At 42.0% G+C, this 26,714-nt stretch overlaps 1 protein-coding gene across 1 annotated transcript in view; it reads left to right on the forward strand.

Moving 5' to 3' along the window:
• LOC115458167 (G-protein coupled receptor family C group 6 member A-like) overlaps positions 1 to 26,714 on the forward strand; it is a 117,304-nt gene that overhangs the window by 77,682 nt on the left and 12,908 nt on the right. Inside the window, exons 4-5 of the mRNA XM_030188025.1 lie at positions 12,050 to 12,173; positions 14,673 to 15,476. Coding sequence (XP_030043885.1) covers positions 12,050 to 12,173; positions 14,673 to 15,476 — 928 coding nt within the window. The remainder of the gene's footprint in view (positions 1 to 12,049; positions 12,174 to 14,672; positions 15,477 to 26,714) is intronic.

A 26,714-nucleotide genomic window follows, 5' to 3' on the forward strand; every position in this document is an offset into this window, starting at 1 on the left:
GTGAGGCTTCACCTGAAATGTTCAGCTTAAAACATCATATCATAAAGCTTCAGCATACACTTCATCATTTTTAGAGATTGTGCACTTACTGTTTTCAAAAGAATCGCAAATCCTTCTTATCTAATGTAGATACACTAAGCATATTGCAAACTGCTTGGGGAATATACAAGACATCACTTACAGGAATTTCTTTAACTTCATTAGACACTTTGCATTTTAAGAATCCAATACCTTTTGCTTGGATCTTAGCAGTCCCTTCGTTTGCAGTTTTAAGAATACCTTCCTCTGGACACATTTCCTGAAAGAAATCCTTACAATTGGTTAAATGGCATGTGCTCCCCGAATCCAAAATCCAAGTACTTTCATTTGAATTATTATTTACCATAGTCAAAGATTTTTCTGCCATTAGAAAGCCCTTGTGTTTATCTTTGTCCTTCATACATTTCCTGGTTTGAGAATCTTTAGTTCCATTGGCTTAGGTGAGCTAGAGGGAGTGTTTTGTGTTTCCTTACACCATTTAGATACATGTCCCTCCTTTCCACATGAGTAGCAAATCAGCTTGCCCTTGGGTGGAGTTTTCCCATAGCTCCGCCTTCTCTGTTCTTTGCCAAGAATTTTTCATTTCTCTCTGACTTGCTTTGAGAACACATCTCCTCTCAGAATCATTTATTATGCATTCCTGCCTTAGTTTTGTGTTGTCTGTTCAAAAGATTGCCCTTCAATGGCCTCATTTACAGACCTAAAAACATCAAACTTCTTTGATAGTGAGGTAAAAAGAAATGCTCTTTTCAATGCATCACACATGGGAATTCCAGAAAGTTCTAGCTTTTTGAAATGCAGACATAAGATGCATAATGTGATCATACATTTACTTTTACCCTTAATTTGGTTTCATTCAACTCTGCCAGCCCAAATTGGTTGCTGCTTTGCATATGTAGTTGCATACATAGTTCTCAGTTTATATAAAATGTCCTTTGGTGTATCTTTTCCCTCCACTAATATGGCTTGTTTCTCTGAGAGAGCTTCCAAAAGCATGCACTTCACATAATAGTTTGCATTGTCCCATTCAGCCATATTTTCAGCTGTTCTGTCTTGGTCTAAGCATATATCTAATCTTTTTGCTCGAAGGAGACATATGAATCTTAGTTCCCACTGCTGATATTAAACTCATTTAATTTAGGCACCTTGAGAGAATAGAACAATGGTGAATTTCTTCCCTCAGCCATTTTCTTAGCCTTCTGTCTGCTGTGTGGGGGGAGAGAGAGACAGAACTGAATCTTTCCTTTAAAACTTAAGAGAAAAAAAAATGTTGGCCTTTTTTTCTGCCTGGTAATATTTCTCTTCTTTTTCAATTCCTGACCCTGGGCCCATAACCCTTTTGTTGGATTATTTGTAGTAAATAATTAGCAGATTTTAGTACACACAGCTTCAGCTTTAGAAATGTTAATTTCTTTTCTTCATCTCTCTCTCATTCACCCCTGAATAATTCACCTGCTGAGTCACTTTAAAGTTGAAGTAACAAAACATCTGTTACTCACAGTTTGTAGTTAGATTATAATCAGACAGGCTTATATATACATATTACTATACATTTGTATTATCAGCTCCTTCCATGTGCTTAGATGGTAATGGATGCTCACACCACCATAGATCCTCTCAGGTTAGGAGAGAACATGAGCTCCATGTGCTCCATGTGCTGTGTCTGCTGCATCTAACCCCCACAGGAAGTTGCATAGCTGTGTGACCTCTCTAAGTAATTCACATCAGAGGTCACAGAGTAATCACAGAGAAATAATAGGTGACAGGCAATGCATGTAAAAATACAATACATTCCAACATTTCTGACCAAGACGTTTTTAATTTGAGAGATTCCTGTTCTGATAAATGTGTTTCTTGAAAGAATATTATATCATGTACATATTTGTTTAGTGCTGTTAAGATTTCTTTTCCTTTTATTGGGTTCTTAAATCTCTTAACATTAAGGGAGATTATGTTAATCATTATACTGTATTAGATATATAGATCAGATATGAGAACATCCTGCATACTCCTTTAACATTGTGAAGTCGTATAAAACTTTGATGGTAATATGCTCTTATAGTCAGGTACATTAACAAAAAGCATAACCATGTATAACCAAAAAGCATGGTATGTTTTAACCATGAGTTGTGGGTTACCAAGATAGTCAGCAACATCTCACTGACTCCCATTGAGTGTTCCTAAATGTGAAAATATTGAATTATGTGAAATGTAATAAGAAACATCTATAACATCTCTTCTACAGCCTATTAGAATTGGTATAATTAAACATTTGTTCACAATAGTTTAATTATAGGAGTTTGTAACAATCATACATAATATGTCTGGTGGTAGAACCTAAGTACTTAGCCTTCAAATTTCATAACACTTTAAAACTTAATTGTTGTTTAGTAATAAAACACAATTAATGAACTACATCTACTTAGTTTAATTAGTTGGTCCCATGGGAATCCCTTATTAGTAGATGTTAGCTTAACACAGAATACCAATTATCTTAATGTTCACTAAATTAATTAAACAATTAAAGCCTCACCAAAGAGCTTATTTGGCACTGCATTATTGCATGTTGAAAGATACTCAATCATTGTTGTTATTCTATGAGACTGTATGTACCATCTTCCTATAATATCAAATAATAGCACTTATTTTGCTTTTAAATATGCAACCTATCACCTGCAATATAAATACATTTAGGTTTCTGGATTGATCTTGTACATTACTGTAATGTAAATTACAGCACATTAATATCTGTTACAGATCTTTAAGTTAAAAACACATATTGTACTTGCATTCATATCCAATTTGACACCATGGATATTATTTGGATATATCCTCAGTATTGAGTGTAAGATTATTAAATGTAAGTTGTCCTTGCTTTACAATCAACTGACTATTAGCTTACTATTGACCACGAGTAGCAAAGGAGAAACTTGGAAGGGAGCCCGTGCTTCATATGGCTGTGCAGCTGATCGATCTCTTTTCCTTCTTTATTGACTTTAACAATTAACTGTGATTGTGATAACAACAGACTGAAGTTCAAATTAAGATCATCGTAGCAGGTCTCAGTGAGTGCTTAATTAAGTTCAATTTGATTCCGTTAACACAGCAGGGTTCCTTCTTATAGCCAGACATTAGATCTTTATATGTAGAGTAACCTTACATTACAGTTAGTTATCTTAGTTGTTTGTTATTTTTTTTCCTCATAATTAGCCATAAAGAGTCATCAGGATGGTATCTTGCTTACTAATCAGAACAGCTGGTAGTTCACGTTACAGTCTTGATGTAATATATCACATTCCTGTGATTGCAAGTTGCAACGAGTTAAAGAGCCATTTGAAATCGTCATGTTAGATTACCAATATTATTTTTATTAAGTTCCATTTTTCCTCCATGCTCTCATTAGGTTTCCTCTTTGAAATCAGTCATTAAGCCATTAGATATAGATTGACTTTTCTTTGCAAATAGCTGCCTTGTAGACTTGCTGTTAACCACTATTATACATAGAGGGGCATAATCGACCAGAAACGCCTATCTCCATGGGCGTTAATCTCCGAGAACGGGTCCGTGAAGGGGCGGAGTGAACCGTATTTTAAAAAAAAAAATAGACGCCCATGCTTTATTCGCCAAGGTGTGAGCTGGGCGTTTTTGCTTTTCACCGATAATGGAAAATGAAATCGCCCAGCTCAAAAACGAATAAAATGCAAGGCATTTGTTCGTGGGAGGGGCCAGGATTCATAGTGCACTGGTCCCCTCACATGCCAGGACACCAACCGGGCACCCTAGGGGGCACTTTTACAAAAACAAAAAAAAGGTAAAAGAGCTCCCAGGTGCATAGCACCCTTCCCTTGTGTGTTGAGCCCCCCAAATCCCCCTCAAAACCCACTGCCCACAAGTCTACACAGTACTATAGCCCTAAGCGGTGAAGGGGGGCACCTACATGTGGGTACAGGGGTTTGGGGGGGGTTGGACGACTAGTAGCATTAAGCAGCACAATTGTAACAGGTAGGGGGGGGATGGGCCTGGGTCCACCTGCCTGACGTCCACTGCACCCCCCTAACAACTGCTCCAGGGACCTGCATACTGCTGCTTGGGAGGAGGGTATGACATTTGAGGGTGAAAGTAAAAAGTTGTGAAACATCATTTGTTGTGGTGGGAGGGGGTTAGTGACCACTGGGGGAGTCAGGGGAGGTCATACCCGACTCCCTCTGGGGGTCATCTGGTCATTTAGGGCACTTTTTGGGGCCTTATTCGTCAAAAAACAGGGTCCAGGAAAAGTGCCCTAAATTCTAGCTACAAACGCATCCATTATCGGCGAAGGGCGCCCATCTCTGTTCGGGTGATAACCACGCCCCAGTTCCGCCTTCACCACGCCTCCGACACTCCCCCGTCAACTTTGTCCGCATCCGCGACGGAGTGCAGTTGAAAGCGTCCAAAGTTCGGCTTTCGATTATGCCGCTTTATTTGTTTTTGTGAGAAGAACGCCCATCTCCCGATTTAGGTCGGAACTTGGGCGTTATTCTCGTTCGATTATAAGCAGGATGGAGGGGCATAATCGACCAGAAACGCCTATCTCCATGGGCGTTAATCTCCGAGAACGGGTCCGTGAAGGGGCGGAGTGAACCGTATTTTAAAAAAAAAATAGACGCCCATGCTTTATTCGCCAAGGTGTGAGGCTGGGCGTTTTTGCTTTTCACCGATAATGGAAAATGAAATCGCCCAGCTCAAAAACGAATAAATGCAAGGCATTTGTTCGTGGGAGGGGCCAGGATTCATAGTGCACTGGTCCCCCTCACATGCCAGGACACCAACCGGGCCACCCTAGGGGGCACTTTTACAAAAACAAAAAAAAAGGTAAAAGAGCTCCCAGGTGCATAGCACCCTTCCCTTGTGTGTTGAGCCCCCCAAATCCCCCTCAAAAACCCACTGCCCACAAGTCTACACCAGTACTATAGCCCTAAGCGGTGAAGGGGGGCACCTACATGTGGGTACAGGGGGTTTGGGGGGGGTTGGACGACTAGTAGCATTAAGCAGCACAATTGTAACAGGTAGGGGGGGGATGGGCCTGGGTCCACCTGCCTGACGTCCACTGCACCCCCTAACAACTGTTCCAGGGACCTGCATACTGCTGCTTGGGAGGAGGGTATGACATTTGAGGGTGAAAGTAAAAAGTTGTGAAACATCATTTGTTGTGGTGGGAGGGGTTAGTGACCACTGGGGGAGTCGGGGATGACCTCCCCTGACTCCCCCTGGGGGGTCATCTGGTCATTTAGGGCACTTTTTGGGGCCTTATTCGTCAAAAAACAGGGTCCAGGAAAAGTGCCCTAAATTCTAGCTACAAACGCATCCATTATCGGCGAAGGGCGCCCATCTCTGTTCGGGTGATAACCACGCCCCAGTTCCGCCTTCACCACGCCTCCGACACTTCCCCCGTCAACTTTGTCCGCATCCGCGACGGAGTGCAGTTGAAAGCGTCCAAAGTTCGGCTTTCGATTATGCCGCTTTATTTGTTTTTTGTGAGAAGAACGCCCATCTCCCGATTTAGGTCGGAACTTGGGCGTTATTCTCGTTCGATTATAAGCAGGCTAGTGAACCCTCAGGATGAAACTTGTGCTACACAGAGCTTACAGATGGTTATGTTTGATTCAAGATTATTTGACTTATATCGTAGTGCTGTGCTAATAATTATAGCATGTTAAAGATCCGTAATGAGCAGTCTGTTTATTAGTTTCTTAAGCAATTTCTCCTTATTCTTATGTTTTCCCTATCTTACTACTACTACTACTACTATTTAGCATTTATATAGCGCTACAAGGCATACGCAGCGCTGCACAAACATAGAAGAAAGACAGTCCCTGCTCAAAGAGCTATGTAATAAAAGTGAGCCAAGTATAGGACAATCAAGCCATTGTGACATCACTGATGAGGTTGGCTCTTATTGGTGGCCTGAGGCATTATGACATCACAATATCACCTCTGATTACAAGAGACTACTACTACTACTACTACTATTTAGCATTTCTATAGCGCTACAAGGCATACGCAGCGCTGCACAAACATAGAAGAAAGACAGTCCCTGCTCAAAGAGCTTACAATCTTCTTTGCCATCCTCTCTTTCTGCTATTCAAATATCGTTACTCGTCTAACTGAATCACTCTGTTGTCGTTAAGTATATCTTGTTTGCATTATGGCGCCAACACTCATCTTTTATATATTAGCAGGAAGCGCCATTTTAGACAGTTTGTATAATATGTTTGAGTTTTATAGATTCTATAAAATGATCTTTATGTACAATATGTGCTTTATCCTTGGCAATTTATGTTCGTTCATTAGCCCTTGTCATGTGCTTTGTTTTGTAATATGAGTTTAGCATGTAGCCTTTATATAATTTCGCTCTCAAGTTAACAATATTACTTAGTGAAGGTTGCTATGTGCAAGAATAAAAGAATATATAACAAGAAAACATTGCCAGTTAGTTGTTCACATTGGCAATAACATCAGTTCAGTAAGAGGGAGAACTTTATAACAACATTTAAAGCTTGTATTTCATCTGGCGTCAATTGGAGTGGGAGCTAGTTCTTCTAAGTAAGAGGCGAGAGCTTCCGGATTGTAAAATCTTTAGTAGTGTTGTTTATGGTAAATTCTCATTTTAGCTGGGTAAAGCAGTCCATACCTTGCTTAAGTTGCTTCAGCTGGGTCGGAAGGCAAGCAGTTTGTTTACGAGCTTGGACTGTGGTTTTACATAAATCAAGTAAAAATTGTAAGTTCCTGCCCTTCATACTTAATTGGAGCACGCAGCCTAGCTCTTTGCAGGATTTCAGCAGCTTGCGGATATCGAAGGACTTTCATTATGAAGGGTCTGGGATACCTAGCTTTTGCTCCTCTTTGTGTCGGAATCCTGTGAGCTCGTTCAAGTTCGAAAGTTCTGTTGAATTGAATACCCAGTATTTCTGGTATGAATTTTTCAAGGAACTGGACCGGATCAGAGCCTTCGAGATTCTCAGGTATTCCCAGAATTCTAAATGTTGTTATGTCTTGATCTGTTATTATTTTCTTCTATTTCTTTTTCCAGTATAGTTATCTTTTAATATGTTTTTGGATCGTTTTTATTTGTTCCTCCGTCGCTCCTACTTTTTGTTCCATTGTTAGGATCTTTGAATTGGAGCAGGGATAGATTCCGTGCGGATTAGGGAAATATCTTCTTTTATTTCATTAAAGCCATCTTTAGTTTCAGTTAATATATCTTTTAAAGCATGGATTTCCTCCAAAATGGCCGCCGTACTGGTGTTGTCAGCCTTTTCAGTCGAAGATTTTTGAGGTGACAGGGGATCCCCCCTTTGTCTTTTAGAGTTTTTCCCTGATGCCATATGTTCTTGTTGTGTTTTGATTGTTTCTTATTATTTCTTGCTGTTTTATTTCCACAATTAATCAGCTTGTTTTGGAGTCAGAGTGAGAGCTCAGTGATTATGCTGCCATCTCGATGAAGCTCCACAGCGCCCCCCCCTATTCCATGACTTTTATTTATATCACAAAGCATTTATAACTCAACAAGGTTGCCATTGGTTCTCCACTCCAACTGAATACTTTCCTTTATGGCTACAATTAGAATCATCCCTCTTTGTACTATACCCCACACATCTACTCATGATCACAATGCCCCATCATTTAAAAGATAATATAATTCTTGTTAACACCAAACTCTGCCTTCAAGAACTTGATCGTACTTTAGACATACCAAAACCTTCCATATCTCTCTATGGTATAACCCTAATATACAAATTAATACAATGTGTGTCATTGGCCATTATGGTTAAACAATAAATTTGGTCTCTAAATAATATATTGGATCTCACTCATAAGGACCATTTTACCATTCTCTAAACTACAATCAACATTCTCAATAAGCTCAACACAATAAATCTAAATTACTAAACAATCTAAGCCTATCCTTACCCTCAATTTATCAATTAACCATACGCTTTTAAACAATGGACACATTGTCTCATCTATTTACAAATTAATACTCTCGTACAAATATAAAAATAAAATTTCTACTATATCACTATGGGAAATTGACACTAACACAAATATCCCTGACCTTTCCAACACTTCACTATGGTCTTCTCTTCTCAAGCTATTATCTGCAGCCAACTTCTCACAATCCATGCTCTTTCTCTACCATAGAGCTATCTGGACCCCCAGGAAATTACATAGTGCTTGTTTGGCCTCCTCTAATTTATGTTGGCATTGCCATTCTAATATAGGTACCTTAATTCACATATTGTATGAATGTCCTTCAATCCTTCATTTCTGGACCTTCATTTGGGACAATATCAGTAAGAGTTTCAAACTCAATTACTCAGTATTTATTTATTTATTTATTTATTTATTTCAGATCATTTATACCCCACCTTTTGCCACATGTTTGCAGCCCCAAAGCGGCTTACAATGAGCTAATAAAATAGGTACATTACATTAGTGAGGGGCGGGAAGACAGGGTGAGAAGGGAGAGGGAATGGGAAGGGAGACAAAGATGGACGGCAGGAGGCCAAAGGAAAGATGGAGAACCAGGCAGAGGTGATTGACACAGCAAGGCGATCCTCACACGGGAGCTGCAAACAGTGCCCTGCTGGAACACATGAAGCACAGAAGAAACAGCAACAGCATGCAGGCATTCACAGCAACGGAGTCAGCTGTGCAGGAATCAAAATGGTGGAACAAACGGTCGTCCTCCGCGGCTCCAACCATCGGGCTCTCCAGACCAAGGACCTCCTCCACTGTCCCTCCATCAGGACGACTGTCTCTATAGTAGTTTTCAAGTCCTATTCTCCTCGTAGCCCTCTCCCTGATAATCAAACCACTTTTTGACATATTAATAACCATTGTACAACAACTCATATTGACCAATTGGAAGAATTCCAAGCTTTTAAATTAACATTTCTGGTGGCAATCAGTCTTATTATATCATAAATAACGAATTAGCTGCCACCACCTTAAATGGGTCTCTTCATAAAAAAACAATTAATTTGGTCCCCTTTAAATGAGTATCTTAAGTCACTTGACTTACATAAATAATATGATTATTCAATTGTTAATAATAAACGTAGATAGCTCTTAATAATATTCATTTATGTTGCTAACATATGCCTCTGATGTGTTTTTGTTTTTGTCCTTGAATTGTATTTATACATTGTTCATGTTTGGTTCTCTCTCTGATATAACTTTTAAACTTTAATAACATTTAATGGAAAAAAAACGTTTATATATATTAGTTTGGAAAATGCCTAGGCATTCTGTTTAGAATAGAATATAAAAGTAATATGTTTCCACAAGGTGTTGTAAAGGATAATATTAAATGTAATGTAAGTTTTAAAACAGTTTATACAATTTCTGGAGGTGAGATCCATTAATAATTGCAAGTCTGATAGGCACGGTGATTCCCGTGGAGGAGTGGCCTAGTGGTTAGGGTGGTGGACTCTGGTCCTGGGGAACTGAGGAACTGAGTTCAATTCCCACTTCAGGCACAGGCAGCTCCTTGTGACTCTGGGCAAGTCACTTAACCTACCATTTCCCCAGGTACAGATAAGTACCTGAATATAATATGTAAGCCACATTGAGCCTGCCATGAGTGGGAAAGCTCAGGGTATTATTATTATTTATTGCATTTGTATCCCACATTTTCCCACCTATTTGCAGGCTCAAAGTGGCTTACATGGTTATGTAGACATTGTCATATCAGGATATCAGATACAGTAGAATTGTGCCTAGTTTAAGTAAGGGGGGATAGAAGAAGGAGGGAGTGATTAGGGTAGTTATAGAGGGTGGGTTTTCATAACTGATTGGGTTGGTGAGGAATTGTAGTGAGGCTTTCAGTTATCAGTTCTCACTGTAGGCTTTGTTAAAGAAGTATGTCTTCAGAGATTTGCGAAAGATAGTTATTTCGTTGATTGTTTTCAAGTCTGTAGGTAGTGCATTCCATAACTGCGTGCTGAAGTAGGAGAAGGTAGTGGCATGCATTGGCTTGTATTTTAGTCCTTTACAGCTGGGGAAGTGCAGGTTGAGGTATTTGCGGGATGATCTTGTGGCGTTTCTGGGAGGTAGGTCTACGAGGTTTAGCATGTAGATTGGGGCGTCTGCATGATTGATTTTGTGTACAATCGTGCAGATCTTGAACGCAATTCGTTCCTTAATTGGGAGCCAGTGAAGTTTCTCTCTTAAGGGTTTTGCACTTTCATATTTAGTTTTTCCAAATATGAGTCTGGCGGCAGTATTCTGGGCTTACATGGTTATGTAGACATTGTCATATCAGGATATCAGATACAGTAGAATTGTGCCTAGTTTAAGTAAGGGGGGGATAGAAGAAGGAGGGAGTGATTAGTCCAAAGTCGGACTTAGACGTCATATCGAAAATGCCCCTCTATGTGCACATAATGAACCTATTTTTATTTGATGTAAATGCAGATGCCTAAATTTTAAGTGGATCAGGTGCAATCTACATCAAAGAGCATAGATTTTAGGAACACCCATGACCCACCCATTCTATTCCCATGACCACAACCCCTTTTCAACTATGCAACTTAGAGTTTAGGCTTATCACGTTATAGAATACACTTAGACAATTGTGCGTGTAAATTCTAATTATTGCCAATTAGTGTCTATAATTGATTTTTAATTGGCAATTATCAGTGCTGATTGGCATGTTAACTAATTCAGTCACGCTATATAGAATCCAGGGGCATATGTAGAATCTGAGGAAATGCACCCTCTTTAAGAAGAAACATGAAAAATTCCAAATAGAAATAACACAAACATTTTCAATGTTCCCATCCCTAGTTTTGGTGTGTGTTGTGGGGGAACGGTGAGAAGGACTTCAGAATGACTCTGCTGTGGGTTGTACAAGTATCTAGGACAGAAGGTAACAAACATGGAAAGGGATGGAAATAGTACAAGTCTGAATCTCACTTGTAGGATAAATTATAAGCGATTTATACCTAAGTAAAAAAGAACAAAATCTAACCATTATTTTCTTTTCTAGTTCAACCAATACCTTAAGGAGGTTCGTTTTAAAGCCCAAGATGGAAATGAGATCTTCTTTGATAACAAAAGACATGCTGCAACTCACTATGACATCATACAATTGCATCTGTTCCCCAATCAGTCGTCCTCTATAATCCATTTTGGAAGTTTCAACCCCTTAGCTCCCAAGGACAAGCAACTCTTTGTGAACCAAACTGCCATCATATGGAATACTCCCTCTAACCAGGCCTGACACTTTCTAATCTGTTTATAGTAGAGAAAACAGTGTAGAAACAGAGCAGTTTAGAACAAGCAGGGGAAGATAAGGACTTGTCAAAGTTTATATTCACATTTTTGATAACTATAGAATAAATTTTCCTGTCCTTTGTTGAAAATATTCAGTGGTGGATATTTAGCCTGTGACAAGTAGATAGTTTTTAGTTGCTCACTGCCATGGGCAGAATTAACCACAGATATTCAATGGTTAGCATGACAACTCATATATTAATAAGGCACCAGCTGATCTTGAAACCAGAACATAGCCTTTCAGCTGTCTAACTTTAACCACTTTCAGTTAACTAACTAGTGGACTGAATATCACCTTTAACCAGTTAAGTACTAGCTCCACCCATGCTCTGATCCCAGACCGCCCTTAATCTAACCAGTTATTGTTTTGGCACTCATGTTCAATATTCAGAAGTGCTGCTAAATATATAGGCATTGTCTGCTCAGCATGGTTTCACTGAGCAGAAGCCTTTCCTGCCTGGTTAAAGCCTTTAGAGTATTGACCCCTCAGAATATAAATGTTTAAACTAGTTTTCATGTAGCTGTATCGTGATAGCTCAGAAATGCTCTTTTTACTGGAGAAAATTTAAGCATGTTCTGATTAGAACACTAGAAGGTTTGGAGGCAGGTATAGCAGACAATCACTATTAAAGACACAAGCAATTGCTATTTAGGACTGTGACTCTATTTCTCTATTTCTTCCTTTCCTCAGATCCCCCGTTCTGTGTGTTCTGAGAGCTGTGTACCTGGATACAGGAAAGTTCTTGAACGTGAGAAGCCAGTCTGCTGCTTTGACTGTGTCCCTTGTTCTGAAGGGGAATATTCTAACACAACAGGTATTTGTATTCTATGCATTAACCACTTACGCTCAAATTCTATAAATGCTATGGAAATTTACATATGCAACACTGTGTGCTATCCTGAGATGTGTGTGTGCAACTAAATTGGCAAATGAGCCAATTAGCACAATAATCAAGTGCTAACAATCAACTATTGGTGTTAATTGGCAATGTTTTGGATTTACACATGCATCTTGCTAAGCACTATTCTATACAGATCCGCATACAAATCTTTTAGCACAAAACTGAAAAAGAGGTGGTGGCCATGGCAGGGGCATGGGCGGGTCAGGGCGTTCACTGAAGATCTGTGCAGTGTTACTGAATGTGGAGGATCCATGCCAAACTTGTGTCCACCACCCTAACCACTAGACCACTCCTCCACTCACTCATATTTTCAAACTTTTTTTAGACTTTTTTTAAAACTTCAATCTATTCAATCCAATATTCAGACTTGCAGAATCACTGAGAAAGCGACGGACATGTTTCCAGCTTCGAATGAGGAGACGGAACCTTGATATAGCACTATGTGCGAAACATGAATTTATGTCGGATTATATGTCTCCGAGATGAATGTTCGTTATGAATGAGACTATAGAAAATAAGAAGAAAAGAGTTCATTTTAAGCTAAATACAATTCTGCAAGTCTGAATTGAATTAAGTTGACTGAAGTTAAAAAAAAAGTTTGAAAATATGGATCGAATGACGAATACATGCCCACCACAAGATAGTGCATGGCTCACAATTAAAGCCAAAATGGTGGTGACATGAGAATCTGATAGATCCTAATATTTATGTCCCTTTTAGTCTAAACCACTTATGTAAGCATTTATAGGTGAATAACTCTTTTGGGCAAAGCTACCCAATGAGTAATTCCCAGGTTCCGTTTACAGAGGTCTGGCTAAACCAACTTCCTAGTTCTGTCCAGGGATTATATATTATAAAGGAACCTGGCTGTTCTGGGCCTACACCAGAACTTTTCTTCTGTTAGAGAGAACTGGAATTAAAGTAAAGTCACTGCTGTGAAATATATTAATTTATTATATAGGTAAGAAAATAGAATAATACACCCTACACTACAGCTCAGCTGTACAAATGTAGCTCCCTTATGCTGATAAGCAACTGTAGAATGTATTGTCTAACTAAAACACTGATATCACTGGTTACTAGGTTACTACACAATCCTGATTAGTAATACTGACTAGGTCATGAAGTAATACAGTTAGCAGCACATCTTCCTGATCACAAAGTTCTGACTAACCCGCCTTTAGTCTAGATGACTGAGCACCATTGATTGTACCAGGTTACAGAAAACAGTCCTTGAGAAGTAAGATCTTACTCTTTTTAATTTCCACATTGAGTGGAACATCTTCTTGGTTGTGTTTTTCGCATGGCTCTCAAGTGTTAGGTGTCGATCAATGGTAACTCCAAGGATTTTTAGGGTATCTGAATTTGGTAGGTTCAGATTTGGTGTGTTAATGGCGGTATATGGTCATGTGTCCATATAAACTAATATACATTGGAAAGACCAGTGTAATAGGTATGGCAAATCCACATTGCTTTGTCTGGCCTTTTGGAGAGAAGTGCTATATGTAAGTAATCCCTACTTTTTCATTTGCATTCATTTTTGCAACTATCATGTCTTAAATGTTTTGATCAAGCCACCTTTTCTTTGGAATTCTCAAAAGAAGTATGTTTTATATTTGCAGGTGGTTGAAATAGTTTGACTATTAAGGGATTATTGATTTTTACCCTCTTTTAGGTAGGCATCTTTTTAATTTTTTTATGGAAGTTTTTTTTAAAATCTCATCCTCTACAGAGCACAGTCACATTGAAATAATGCTTCGTTATAGTCAAGTTTGAGATATTTTATGAAGTTGATTTTATGAAGTTGTTTCCTTCTGTACTGTGCACTGTTATACAAAAATAGGCTTTGTTATTTCACACTATACCTATGCATTTTAAATGGATTGGCATTTTTCACATGAGCATAGATGCATGTTATCATTGATTAAACTTGACTGTTTCATTCTTCTTATGCACATACATTCACCCTGAGCATACATGTCCTATATATGTAAGTAGTTTCTCTTTTCTAACTTTTTTTTTTAATATATGATTTTTAAATGTATTTATTATCATTAATATTATATGATTGAAATTATATTTTATGTATGTTTTTAGTTTTAGTTTTACCAATGCCATAGCCTGTGGGTGAAATATGACCACATAAATCACTTTTTTTTTATTATTGCTGATCTGCTTTGTTTGTTTTCTGTTTTCTGAGGGCAGACCTTTTGCCTTAAAAAAAAAATTGGCTTCCATTACCTTTCACACAAACAGCTGATCTAGGTACTTGTAGCCTTCACAGATGGTACATGTAGCCTGCCAGTCAGACCCATCTATGTAAGCTATTATTTCCTTCTTCTAAAAAAAACCTGGTTTGTTTGGTATGAAAATATTTACAAAGTAATAATAAAGATATGTTATATTCCATAGATGCCAATGACTGTATGAAATGCCCTGAAGATCAATGGCCTAATGAGAAGAAGAATGAATGTCTCCCACGAGTCATTGAATTCTTGTCCTATGACGATTACTTGGGTGCAACTTTGTCATCCATTTCTATTCTCTTATTCATCATCACTGCCCTATTGTTGGGAATCTTTGTTAAATATCAGGACACAGCTGTGGTGAAAGCCAATAACAGGAATATCAGCTACATCCTCCTCATATACCTCATGTTGTCTTTTCTCTGTATTTTGTTATTCATTGGTGAGCCTGGAGCAGTGACCTGTCTTCTCAGGCAATCTGTATTTGGGATATTATTTACCATTGCTGTTTCTTCTGTATTGGCAAAAACTGTTACAGTTGTCATTGCCTTCAGTGCCACTAAGCCCAGCAGCAAGTTAAGAAAGTGGATTGGGACAAGAGTCCTTCTCTCCACCTCTGGTGAAATAATGATATGTATTGTATGGCTGCTCATCTCTCCTCCATTCCCTGAATATGATACAGAGTCAGAAAAAGGGAAGATAATACCGCAGTGTAATGAGGGGTCTACCACTGCATTTTATAGTGTGATTGGGTACATGGGCTTTTTGTCTCTTTTAAGTTTCACTGTGGCTTTCCTAGTAAGGAAGGTGCCAGATTGTTTTAATGAGGCTCAGCATATCACTTTCAGCATGCTGGTGTTCTGCAGTGTCTGGGTATCTTTCATTCCAGCCTATCTGAGCACCAAAGGCAAATACATGGTGGCTGTAGAGATATTTGCTATCCTGGCTTCTAGTGCTGGGCTGCTGGGCTGTATATTTACCCCCAAGTGCTACATTATGCTGCTCAGGCCTGACCTGAACACAAGGGGGCATTTAATTGGAAAACCACATCCAACAAATACCACATGAGAGAGGATTTCTTCCACTTTACATTGGTGGAAAGATGAACTTTTCTTTTGATATTATTTAAAGTGATTGAATTTTATAATCTGAATGCTTATGACTTCTTTATCCATATATTTTCATTCATTATACAAATAGTATAAGGTTCAATATAATCTAATTGGCTCAGTAGAATCTGCCCAACCGGTTACAGCTCTTAATACATTGAGAAATATGACATTCTTAGTCCTTTGATTATATTCTGTGATTGTGTCACTTGTAGACTGAAAAGGGGATTAAGACAGTCAAAGAAGTGGGTTCAAACCCAGAACCTCTAGTGTGTAGCACTTTCTGAACTGCTCCCCATTCCACGCACAGGGACAAGAGACAGGCAGAGCTCCAGAGACTCAATGCATGGATGAGGCAATGATGCAGGGAGGAGGGGGTTTAGATTTGAAAGGAACTGGACAACATTCTGGGAAAGGGGACGTCTATTCTTGAGTGATGGGCTCCACCTTAACCAGAGTGGGACCAGGCTGCTGACATCGGTATTTAAAAAGGAGATAGAGCAGCTTTTAAACTAGAAACTGGGGGAAGGCTGACAGTCGTTCAAAAGCACATGTTTCGGAACAAGGTATATTTCAAAGATATCACCAAAACAGGAAGACATGATATCCCAAAAGTGAGATTGCAATACAGACCATGGTATACCAAGTACTTTAAATAAAAATCAGACAAAAGATTGAAAATTAACACCCTCAACTGCAGAGCAAGATGTAAATAGGAACAACAAACATAGGGTCCTGTTTACTAAGGTGTGCTAATGTTTTTAGCATTCCTACACTTAGCACACGTGCTAACCACGTAGGCGCCTATAGGGATATTATAGGCACGTACATGGTTAACGTGCATTAAAAATGTTAACGTGCCTGAAACACTGCTTAGTAAACAGTTTGAAATCTCTATATGCAAATGCCAGAAGCCTAAGAAATAAGATGGGAGAGTTACAATATATTGCAATAAACAAAACAATTTAGATGTAATAGGCATCTCTAAGACCTGGTGCAAGGAATGAAACCAGTGGAACACTGTCATACCAGGGTACAAATTATACCGTAGTGATAGAGTGGATCGAATTGGTGGAGGGGTAGCATTGTATGATAAGGAGAGCATTGAATCAAAAAGATTGATAATTCTGCAGGACACAAAAAACATCTTGGAATCCCTTTGGATTGAAATTCCATGTGTAAAGGGGAAAAGGAAAGTGATATGAGTATAATACCATGTGGGAAAGAGGAACCCGAACTATAGCAACGTAATGCAAGGTTCCACTTTAGGAGTCACCGACCATGAAAAGGATCTAGGTGTCATTGTTGATGATACGTTGAAACTCTCTGCTCAGTATGTGACAGTGGCTAAGAAAGCAAATAGAATGTTAAATATTATTGGAAAAGGAATGGACAACAAAAATGAGCATGTTATAGTGCCTTTGTATCACTCTAGGTGTGACTCCACCTTGAATATTCGGTGCAATTCTGGTCACCACATCTCAAAAAGATATACTGCAATTAGAAAATGTACAAAGAAGGGCATTGGAAATGATAAAAAGGATGGGACCACTTCCCTATGAGGAAAGTCTAAAGTGGCGTAGGGCTCTTCAGATTGAAGAAAAGACGGCTGAGGGGATTTATGATAGAGGTCTATAAACTACTGAGTGGAGTGGAACGGGTAGACATGAATCGCTTGTTTACTCTTTCCAAAAATACTAGGACTAGTGGGTATGCAATAAAGCTGCAAAGTAGTAAATTTAAAATGGATCCCAGAAAATATTTCTTCTCTCAATGTGTAATTAAACTCTGGAATTCATTGCCAGAGAATGTAGTAAATGCAGTTAACTTGGTGGTGCTTAAAAAAGGTTTGGATAGCTTCCTAAAAGAAAAGTCCATGAGCCATTATTAAAATGGATTTGGGGAAAATCCACTGCTTATTTCTAGGATAAGCAGCATAAAATGTATTGTACTGTTTGGGATCTTGCCAGTTACTTGTAACCTGGATTGGCTACTGTTGGAAACAGGATGCTGGGCTTGATAGACCTTCGGTCTGTCCCAGTATGTCAATACTTATTTAGTTATGATTATTGACACATTATCTTGAGAAAATATTAATATAGACCATCTTTTACCCACTGCTTACATTATAGGAAGTTATAGTTCTAGGTGCCGATACTGAAAGGCACTTATCTGTTTTTTGCAGATTTGTTACTGGATTTGTGCCAGTGAGAAGGATTTTCACTAACACTAAACAGATGGTCCTGCTGAATAGTTTTTCTGATCATATCAGCAGAATCCAGACAGTGCCAGAGCAGTATGTGGGTGGCACATGAATAGCATCAGAGGTTTATCTAGTAATCTTCCATACCCAGAAAACTAACTTGATAGTGAACCTGATGATGTTAGTAAAGCAAAAATGCAATTCTAACATTATCCAGTTTGCTAACTGGTTAGGGAAAGGGACTTGATATACTGCCTTTCTATAGTTTTTGCAAGTACATTCAAAGGGGTTTACTTATTTGTACCTGGGGCAATGGCGGGTTAGGTAATTTGCCCAGAGTCACAACGAGTTGCAGTGGAATCAAACCCAGTTCTCCACGATCAAAGTCCACTGCACTAACCACTAGGCTAGGTTAGCAGTCTGAACATAGTTACAAACAGGGTAGCACTTTCAGGTGGGCACTGACACCTGATATTCACTGTCTGCTTGCATCTGCCTACTGGCACTGAATATCAGTTTTATTTTAACCAAAATCCATATTTTGCTTAAACACTGACCACATCAGTACAGTATTAGCCATCTAGCCTTATATTGGATAAAAACATTGTTTTTTCTACAGCATTAACAGATAGAATCTAACAGCCACTGCAGGATCTAATTTTGTATTCCCACCCACCCCTAGGACAACTCCTCATTTATAGTCAGTTATTGTAATTAGGGTAACAAGCAAGGAGTGCTCTTATAGAGTTTTAAATACATTTCATTACCATCTAAGAAGGAAATACTAAATAAATCATACAATACATTATATAAAGTAAAAGACACTTTTATATTAGGCTAATATCCTTAATACTGTAGCAAGTTTTAAAATATTGGAAAACTCAAAAACACTAAGATGGAGTCAGCAGTCCAGCAGCAAGAGGGGTGCTATCCAGTCTTTTGCATTGAGTGTCACATGTATGATTATCTCCCAGTTGGTGAGATGTCATATGTTTGTGCCCGATGCAAAGAGCTCCTAGCTCTTAGAGAACATGTCCGTTCTCTTGAGGCTAGAGTAGCAGACTTGGTGGAGCTGAGGGAGACAGAGAGGTACATAGAGGAGACCTACAGGGATGTTGTAGAGAGGTCCCACCTCCAGTCTAGTAGCCCTTGTGCTACCTTGGAGGAGGGAGGTCTCCTAGAAGGAGAGCATCACCCTGGTGAAGTAGGATGTACTCCTGTAGCCAGGACCTGCCCACCAGGGGATGTACTATCCTCTTGCACTGAGGATATGTCTCCAAGTGCTGCCCAGGAGGGAAAGGTTAGGACAGCTGTTCTAGTTGGTGATTCGATCATTAGGCATATAGATAGCTGGGTGGCTGGTGGACATGAGGATCGCCTGGTGACTTGCCTGCCTGGTGCGAAGGTGGCGGACCTCACGCGTCACCTAGATAGGATTTTAGATAGTGCTGGGGAGGAGTCCGCTGTCTTGGTACATGTGGGTACCAATGACATAGGAAAATGTGGGAGAGAGGTTCTGGAAGCCAAATTTAGGCTCTTAGGTAGAAAGCTCAAATCCAGATCCTCTAGGGTAGCATTTTCTGAAATGCTACCTGTTCCACGTGCAGGGCCCAAGAGACAGGCAGAGCTCCAGAGTCTCAATGCGTGGATGAGACGATGGTGCAGGGAGGAGGGTTTTAGATTTGTTAGGAACTGGGCAACATTCTGGGGAAGGGGGAGCCTATTCCGAAAGGATGGGCTCCACCTTAACCAGGGTGGGACCAGGCTGCTGGCGTCGGCATTTCAAAAGGAGATAGAGCAGCTTTTAAACTAGAAATGGGGGAAGGCCGACAGTCGCTGAAAAGCGCATGGTTCGGAAAAAGGTATCTTGCAAAGATACCTCACAAACAGGGAAGATAGGGTTTCTGGATAGTGAGGTTGCACAACAGACCGTGGTAGGCCAGGTGCCCTTAAATACAACTAAAGATCAGACAAAATATGTCAAATCAATAGTGTCAGGTACTAAGCATCATGCAAATAAGAACAACTAACATACTCTGAAATGTCTAAATGCAAATGCTAGGAGTCTAAGAAATAAGATGGGAGAGTTGGAATATATTGCACTAAATGAAAAATTGGATATAATAGGCATTACTGAGACCTGGTGGAAGGAGGATAACCAGTGGGACACTGTCATACCGGGGTACAAAGTATATCGTAATGATAGGGTGGACCGGACTGGTGGAGGGGTAGCATTGTATATTAACGAGAGCCTTGACTCAGATAGATTACAAATTCAGCAGGACACAAATCACACCTTTGAATCACTGTGGGTTGAAATTCCATGTATAAAAGGGAAAAAAATGGTGATAGGAGTGTACTACCATCCGCCTCGCCAGGATGAGCAGGTAGACACAGAAATGATAAAAGAAATCAGAGACGCGAACAAAATGGGCAATGTGATAATAATGGGTGACTTCAATTATCCAAATATAGACTGGGTAAATGTAACATCGGGAGACGCTACAGAGATACAATTCCTTGATGAAATCAAGGACAGCTTTATGGAGCAACTGGTGCAGGAGCCGACGAGAGAAGGAAAAATTCTAGACTTGGTCCTTAGTGGAGCACATGATCTGGTGAGGGACGTTATGGTACTGGGGCCGCTTGATAACAGTGACCATAATATGATCAGTTTTGACATCGACCTTGAAGTAACTGTACACAGAAAGTCAAATACGTTAGCGTTTAACTTTAAAAAAGGAGACTATGATAAAATGAGAAGAACGGTAAAAAAAAAAAACTTAGGGGGGCAACTGAGAGAGTAAAAACTGTACAACAGGCGTGGACGCTGTTCAAAAATACCATCCTAGAGGCCCAGGCCATACATATTCCGCGAATTAGAAAAGAAAGACGGAAGTCCAAAAGACACCCGGCCTGGTTGAAAAGTGAGATGAAGGAAGCTATTAGGGCTAAAAGAAACGCCTTCAGAAAATGGAAGAAGGAAACAGCATAAGGAGTGTCAAAGCAAATGCAAGGCGCAGATTAAGAAGGCCAAGAGGGAGTATGAAAAAAAGATAGCATTAGAGGCAAAAAAACATAGTAAAAAATTTTTCGGTATATTAAAAGCAGGAAGCCGGCAAAAGAATCGGTTGGGCCGCTGGATGACCGAGGGGTAAAAGGGGCGATCAAGGAAGACAAAGACGTAGCGGAGAGACTGAATGAATTCTTTGCTTCGGTCTTCACCGAGGAAGATTTGGGTGGGATACCGGTGTCGGAAATGATATTTCAAGTGGACGAGTCGGAGAAACTTACTGACTTCACGGTAAACCTGGAGGACGTAATGGGGCAGTTTGGCAAACTGAAGAGTAGCAAATCTCCTGGACCGGATGGTATTAATCCTAGAGTACTGATAGAACTGAAAAACGAGCTTGCGGAGCTACTGCTAGTGATATGCAACTTATCCTTAAAATCGAGCTTGGTACCGGAAGATTGGAGGGTGGCCAATGTAACGCCCATTTTTTAAAAAGGCTCCAGGGGAGATCCGGGAAAGTATAGACCGGTGAGTCTGACGTCGGTGCTGGGGAAAATGGTAGAGGCTATTATTAAAAACAAAATTACAGAGCACATCCGAGGACATGGATTACTGAGACCGAGTCAGCATGGCTTTTGTGTGGGGAAATCTTGCCTGACCAATTTACTTCAATTCTTTGAAGGAGTGAACAAACATGTGGACAAAGGGGAGTCAGTTGATATTGTGTATCTGGATTTTCAAAAGGCGTTTGACAAGGTACCTCATGAAAGGCTACAGAGGAAATTGGAGGGTCATGGGATAGGAGGAAATGTCCTATTGTGGATTAAAAACTGGTTGAAGGATAGGAAACAGAGAGTGGGGTTAAATGGGCAATATTCACAATGGAGAAGGGTAGTTAGTGGGGTTCCTCAGGGGTCTGTGCTAGGACTGCTGCTTTTTAATATATTTATAAATGATTTAGAGATGGGAGTAACTAGTGAGGTAATTAAATTTGCTGATGACACAAAGTTATTCAAAGTCGTTAAATCGCGACAGGATTGTGAAAAATTACAAGAGGACCTTACGAGACTGGGAGACTGGGCGGCTAAATGGCAGATGATGTTTAATGTGAGCAAGTGCAAGGTGATGCATGTGGGAAAAAAGAACCCGAATTATAGCTACGTCATGCAAGGTTCCACATTAGGAGTTACGGACCAAGAAAGGGATCTGGGTGTCGTCGTCGATAACACACTGAAACCTTCTGCTCAGTGTGCTGCTGCGGCTAAGAAAGCGAATAGAACGTTGGGTATTATTAGGAAAGGTATGGAAAACAAGTGTGAGGATGTTATAATGCCGTTGTATCGCTCCATGGTGCGACCGCACCTTGAGTATTGTGTTCAATTCTGGTCGCCGCATCTCAAGAAAGATATAGTAGAATTGGAAAAGGTGCAGCGAAGGGCGACTAAAATGATAGCGGGGATGGGACGACTTCCCTATGAAGAAAGACTAAGGAGGCTAGGGCTATACAGCTTGGAGAAGAGACGGCTGAGGGGAGACATGATAGAGGTATATAAAATAATGAGTGGAGTGGAACAGGTGGATGTGAAGCGTCTGTTCACGCTTTCCAAAAATACTAGGACTAGGGGGCATGCGATGAAACTACAGTGTAGTAAATTTAAAACAAATCGGAGAAAATTTTTCTTCACCCAACGTGTAATTAAACTCTGGAATTCGTTGCCGGAGAAAGTGGTGAAGGCGGTTAGCTTAGCAGAGTTTAAAAAGGGGTTGGACGGTTTCCTAAAGGACAAGTCCATAAATCGCTACTAAACGGACTTGGAAAAATCCAAAATTCCAGGAATAACATGTATAGAATGTTGGTACGTTTGGGAAGCTTGCCAGGTGCCCTTGGCCTGGATTGGCCGCTGTCGTGGACAGGATGCTGGGCTCAATGGACCCTTGGTCTTTTCCTAGTATAGCATTACTTATGTACTTATGTACACATGTATTACAGTAATTAATATACTTAGAATCTGCCTTCAGAGGTTACAACTCCATATGTAATACCCCACAAGATGGGTATTACTAGAGTTAGTGTTGATAATTGTTGCCAGACAACGCTCCCACATGCATAGCTCCCTTACCACGGGTGCTGAGCTCCTAACCCCCTCCCCCAAAACCCACTACCCACAAATGTACAACACTACCATAGCTCTTAGGGGTGAAGGGGGCACCTACATGTGGGTACAGTGGGTTTTGGAGGCCTCCCATTTACCAGCCCCGCCTCCCACCACCAGCTCTGGCACAGACCGTATAAGTCTGCCCAGCATTTTCCCCGCCTCCCAACCACCAGCCCCGGCACAAACCATATAAGTCTGCCCAGCACTACCCCCGCCTCCCAACCACCAGCCCCGCCTCTCACCACTGGCTCTGCCACCCAATCTCGGCTAAGCTCCTGAGGATCCATTCCTTCTGAACAGGATTCTTTTATGTTTATCCCACGCATGTTTGAATTCCGTTACCGTTTTCATTTCCACCACCTCCCGCGGGAGGGCATTCCAAGCATCCACCACTCTCTCCGTGAAGAAATACAATTGTGGCTGACCACAAGTTAAAGCTACTTTTCCTTTTCCATCTGCATTTTTAGCACCCTCCCCCTCCCCTTGGTAATTGACACTCTTTATATATTCTGATAGTTGTCAACATTTGCTCATTTATGATCTGAAGAAGGGTTACCTAAAAAATCTAATCAAAAAAATATTGTTAGTCCAATAAAGGTTTATTTATGTTTATATTTACTGAAGATTTAATATACCACCTTATCTAAAAGAAGGTCAAAGCAGTGAATAATATAATATAAAACTGAACATTAAAATCATAGAAAGAAAACTCAATTAAAAATAGGAAAGAGACAACCACACATACTAAGGACCAGAGAAGGAAAAGGGAGGAAGGGAAATTGGGAAGCAACGAGTAAAATGTGGGGTACCATATCTCAGAGCATACTCACAGGGTCAGTACCTAACAAGAAACAAATCCAAAAGATATCTGGCAAAAAAGGACTTCAGTTTTGCCTTAAATTTGGGTAAAGAAGGCAGTAGCGTAGCCAAGGGTGGGCCTGGGTGGGCCCAGGCCCACCTATTTAGGGCTCCTGATAAGATGGCCGACGGGTAAGGAGCCCCGCGACTGAGTTCCCGAGATCTGGGCTGTGGACCTGCCTGGACCGAGCTGCGCTGCCCCCGACTGGGCTGAGAGGGGACCTCGGGATCGCGGCGGCCTCACCGATCTCGGCCGGTGAACCGGGATTGACTGCGGGGCTGACGCGGCGTGTCCCGACTGCCTCTCTCTGCCTCGTGGTGGCCTGCCTTGTGGTCGCGGCCCGTCCCGACTGCCTCTCTGCCACAGCCCGAGCCCTCCTAGCGACCCCGATACGAGAAGGGTCGGGCGGGCAGACCTCCAGCGTGTCCAGCACTGCCGCTGCATTCCCCGGCCGGAACGGCCCGGGCACGGCCTCGCTGGCCACGGATCGTGGTGCCCACGCTGCTCATCCTGCTGCGGCCTGCCCCCCATCGTATGGCTGAGTCCTCGGGATCAGGGCAGTCGTAGTGGGGCATTGCGGATCCCAGCGGGGCAGACTTCTGCGGTGCTTTCGCTGCTCTGAAGGCAGTGTGTTTAGCTGCCCAACTATTCCAGCCTGCACGGTCCACTCTCTCCAGCTTCTCCCTCGCTCCAGCTTCTCCCTCGCTCCAGCTTCTCCCTGCTTGCCTGCTCCAGCTTCTCCCTGCTTGCCCGCTCCAGCCTCTCCCTGCTTGCCTGCTCCAGCCTGTTCCAGCTCGTTCCAGCTCTCCAGATCCCTGCTTGTTCCAGTCCGCCTTATCCAGCTTCCCACCTGCTTGTTCCAGTCTATCGGCTCCTGTGTGTTCCAGTCCTCCTGATCCCAGGCAAGCAGTCCGCTGATCCAGCTTCTCCCTGCTTGCCCCAGTCCGCTGATCCAGCTTCTCCCTGCTTGCTCCAGTCCATCGGCTCCAACGTGTTCCAGCTTGTTCCAGTCCGCTTGATCCAGTTTTCCCCCTGATTGTTCCAGTCTATCGGCACCAGTGGGTTCCAGTCCGCCTGATCCAGTTTTCCCCCTGCTTGTTCCAGTCTATCGGCTCCACTGTGTTCCAGTCCGCCTGATCCAGCTTCTCCCTGTTTGCTCTAGTCCACTGGCTCCAGGATGTTCCAGCTCGTTCCAGTCCACCTGATCCAGCTTCTCCCTGTTTGCTCTAGTCCACTGGCTCCAGGATGTTCCAGCTCGTTCCAGTCTTCCTGATCCCAGCTTGTCCGTCTGCTCATCCTGACACAGTTCATCTGTTCCTGCTTGTTCCAGCTTGTCCATCTGTTCCTGCCTGTTCCGGCTTGTTCCTACTTGTTTCAGCTTGTTCCGGCTTGCTCCAATCCATCTGCCTGTTAACACATCGAGTAACCTGCCTGCCTGCTTGCGAGCCTCTCAGCCATTGACTTACCTACCTGCCTGCTAGCTTATCAGCCATTGACTTACCTAATCGCCAACCCAAAACCTAGCTTCAAGCCCTATCTATCTGCTTAACACCTCAGTCATTACATAGTCACCCATTAACACCTGTTAACTGCTTAACACCTCAGTCACTATATAGTCACCTGTTACACCTCAGTCACCACCTATGGCCCCTGTCCATGTTCTCTTCCTTGCCCTGTCCCTTCCTAATCTTCTTTCCCCCCCACTCCCACTGTCTACCATTAGAACTACCCACTGCTCTCCCACCCTGCCCGCCACTGCAATACCCTATTCACCTCCATCCCTCACCTCACCATCCCTCTTGTCCCCCTCCTCCTTCCTGGCTCTCAACCTTCGGCACTTCCTTCCTGCCATTAACCCATCCCCTTTCCTCCTAAGTACACCCCGTCTTCGTCGCCTTCGTCGCCCGACCTCCCCCACCCTCCTCCGCACTCTCTTGCTCCTCCTCCTGCTATCCGCGGGAGACATTAACCCTAATCCAGGTCCCCCTCACCTGTCCCCGTCCTATCCTTGCGAACGATCCCGGGATGTCTCTAATCTCGTCTCTATTCCCCTGCTTCCCCCCTCCTCCCTCCCCTTCTCATGCGCCTTGTGGAATGCCCACTCAGTCTGCAACAAACTGTCTCTCACCCACGATCTCTTTATCTCTCGCTCCCTTCAACTGCTCGCCCTAACCGAAACCTGGATCTCCCAGGAAGACTCTGCCTCAGTTGCAGCCCTCTGCCATGGAGGCTCTCTCTTCTCCCACACGCCCCGCCCAGTTGGCCGCGGCGGAGGTGTTGGGCTACTACTCTCACCCTCCTGTAGTTTCCAACCCCTCCACCTACCGCAGTCTCACTGCTTCTCATCCTTTGAAGCCCATTCCATCCGGCTATTCTACCCACTACCACTCAGAGTGGCAGTCATTTACCGCCCCCTTGATAAATCCTTCCCTTCCTTCCTTACCGACTTTGATGCTTGGCTCTCTGTCTTTCTTGACCCCTCATCTCCTTCCCTCATTCTCGGAGACTTTAACGTACATGCTGATGACCTATCCGACCCCCATGCTTCTATGTTCCTCACCCTAACATCCTCCTTCAACCTCCAGCTGTGCTCCACCACCCCTACTCACCGTGACGGCCATTGTCTTGACCTCGTCCTCTCCTCCTCTGGCTCACCCTCCAATTTCCACGTCTCAGCTCTTCCTCTCTCCGACCATCACCTGATCACATTCACACTTCTTCACCCCCCCCCCCTCCACCCCGTCCAACTTTAACCACCACCTCCAGGAACCTCCAGGCTATTGACCCCTCCACCTTATCATCTACTATCTCTAATCTCCTCCCCTCCATCACGTCCTCCGAAACTGTCGACAAAGCAGTCTCCGCTTA

This window comes from Microcaecilia unicolor, chromosome 14 (genome assembly GCF_901765095.1).
Source record: "Microcaecilia unicolor chromosome 14, aMicUni1.1, whole genome shotgun sequence".
Taxonomy (NCBI): domain Eukaryota; kingdom Metazoa; phylum Chordata; class Amphibia; order Gymnophiona; family Siphonopidae; genus Microcaecilia; species Microcaecilia unicolor.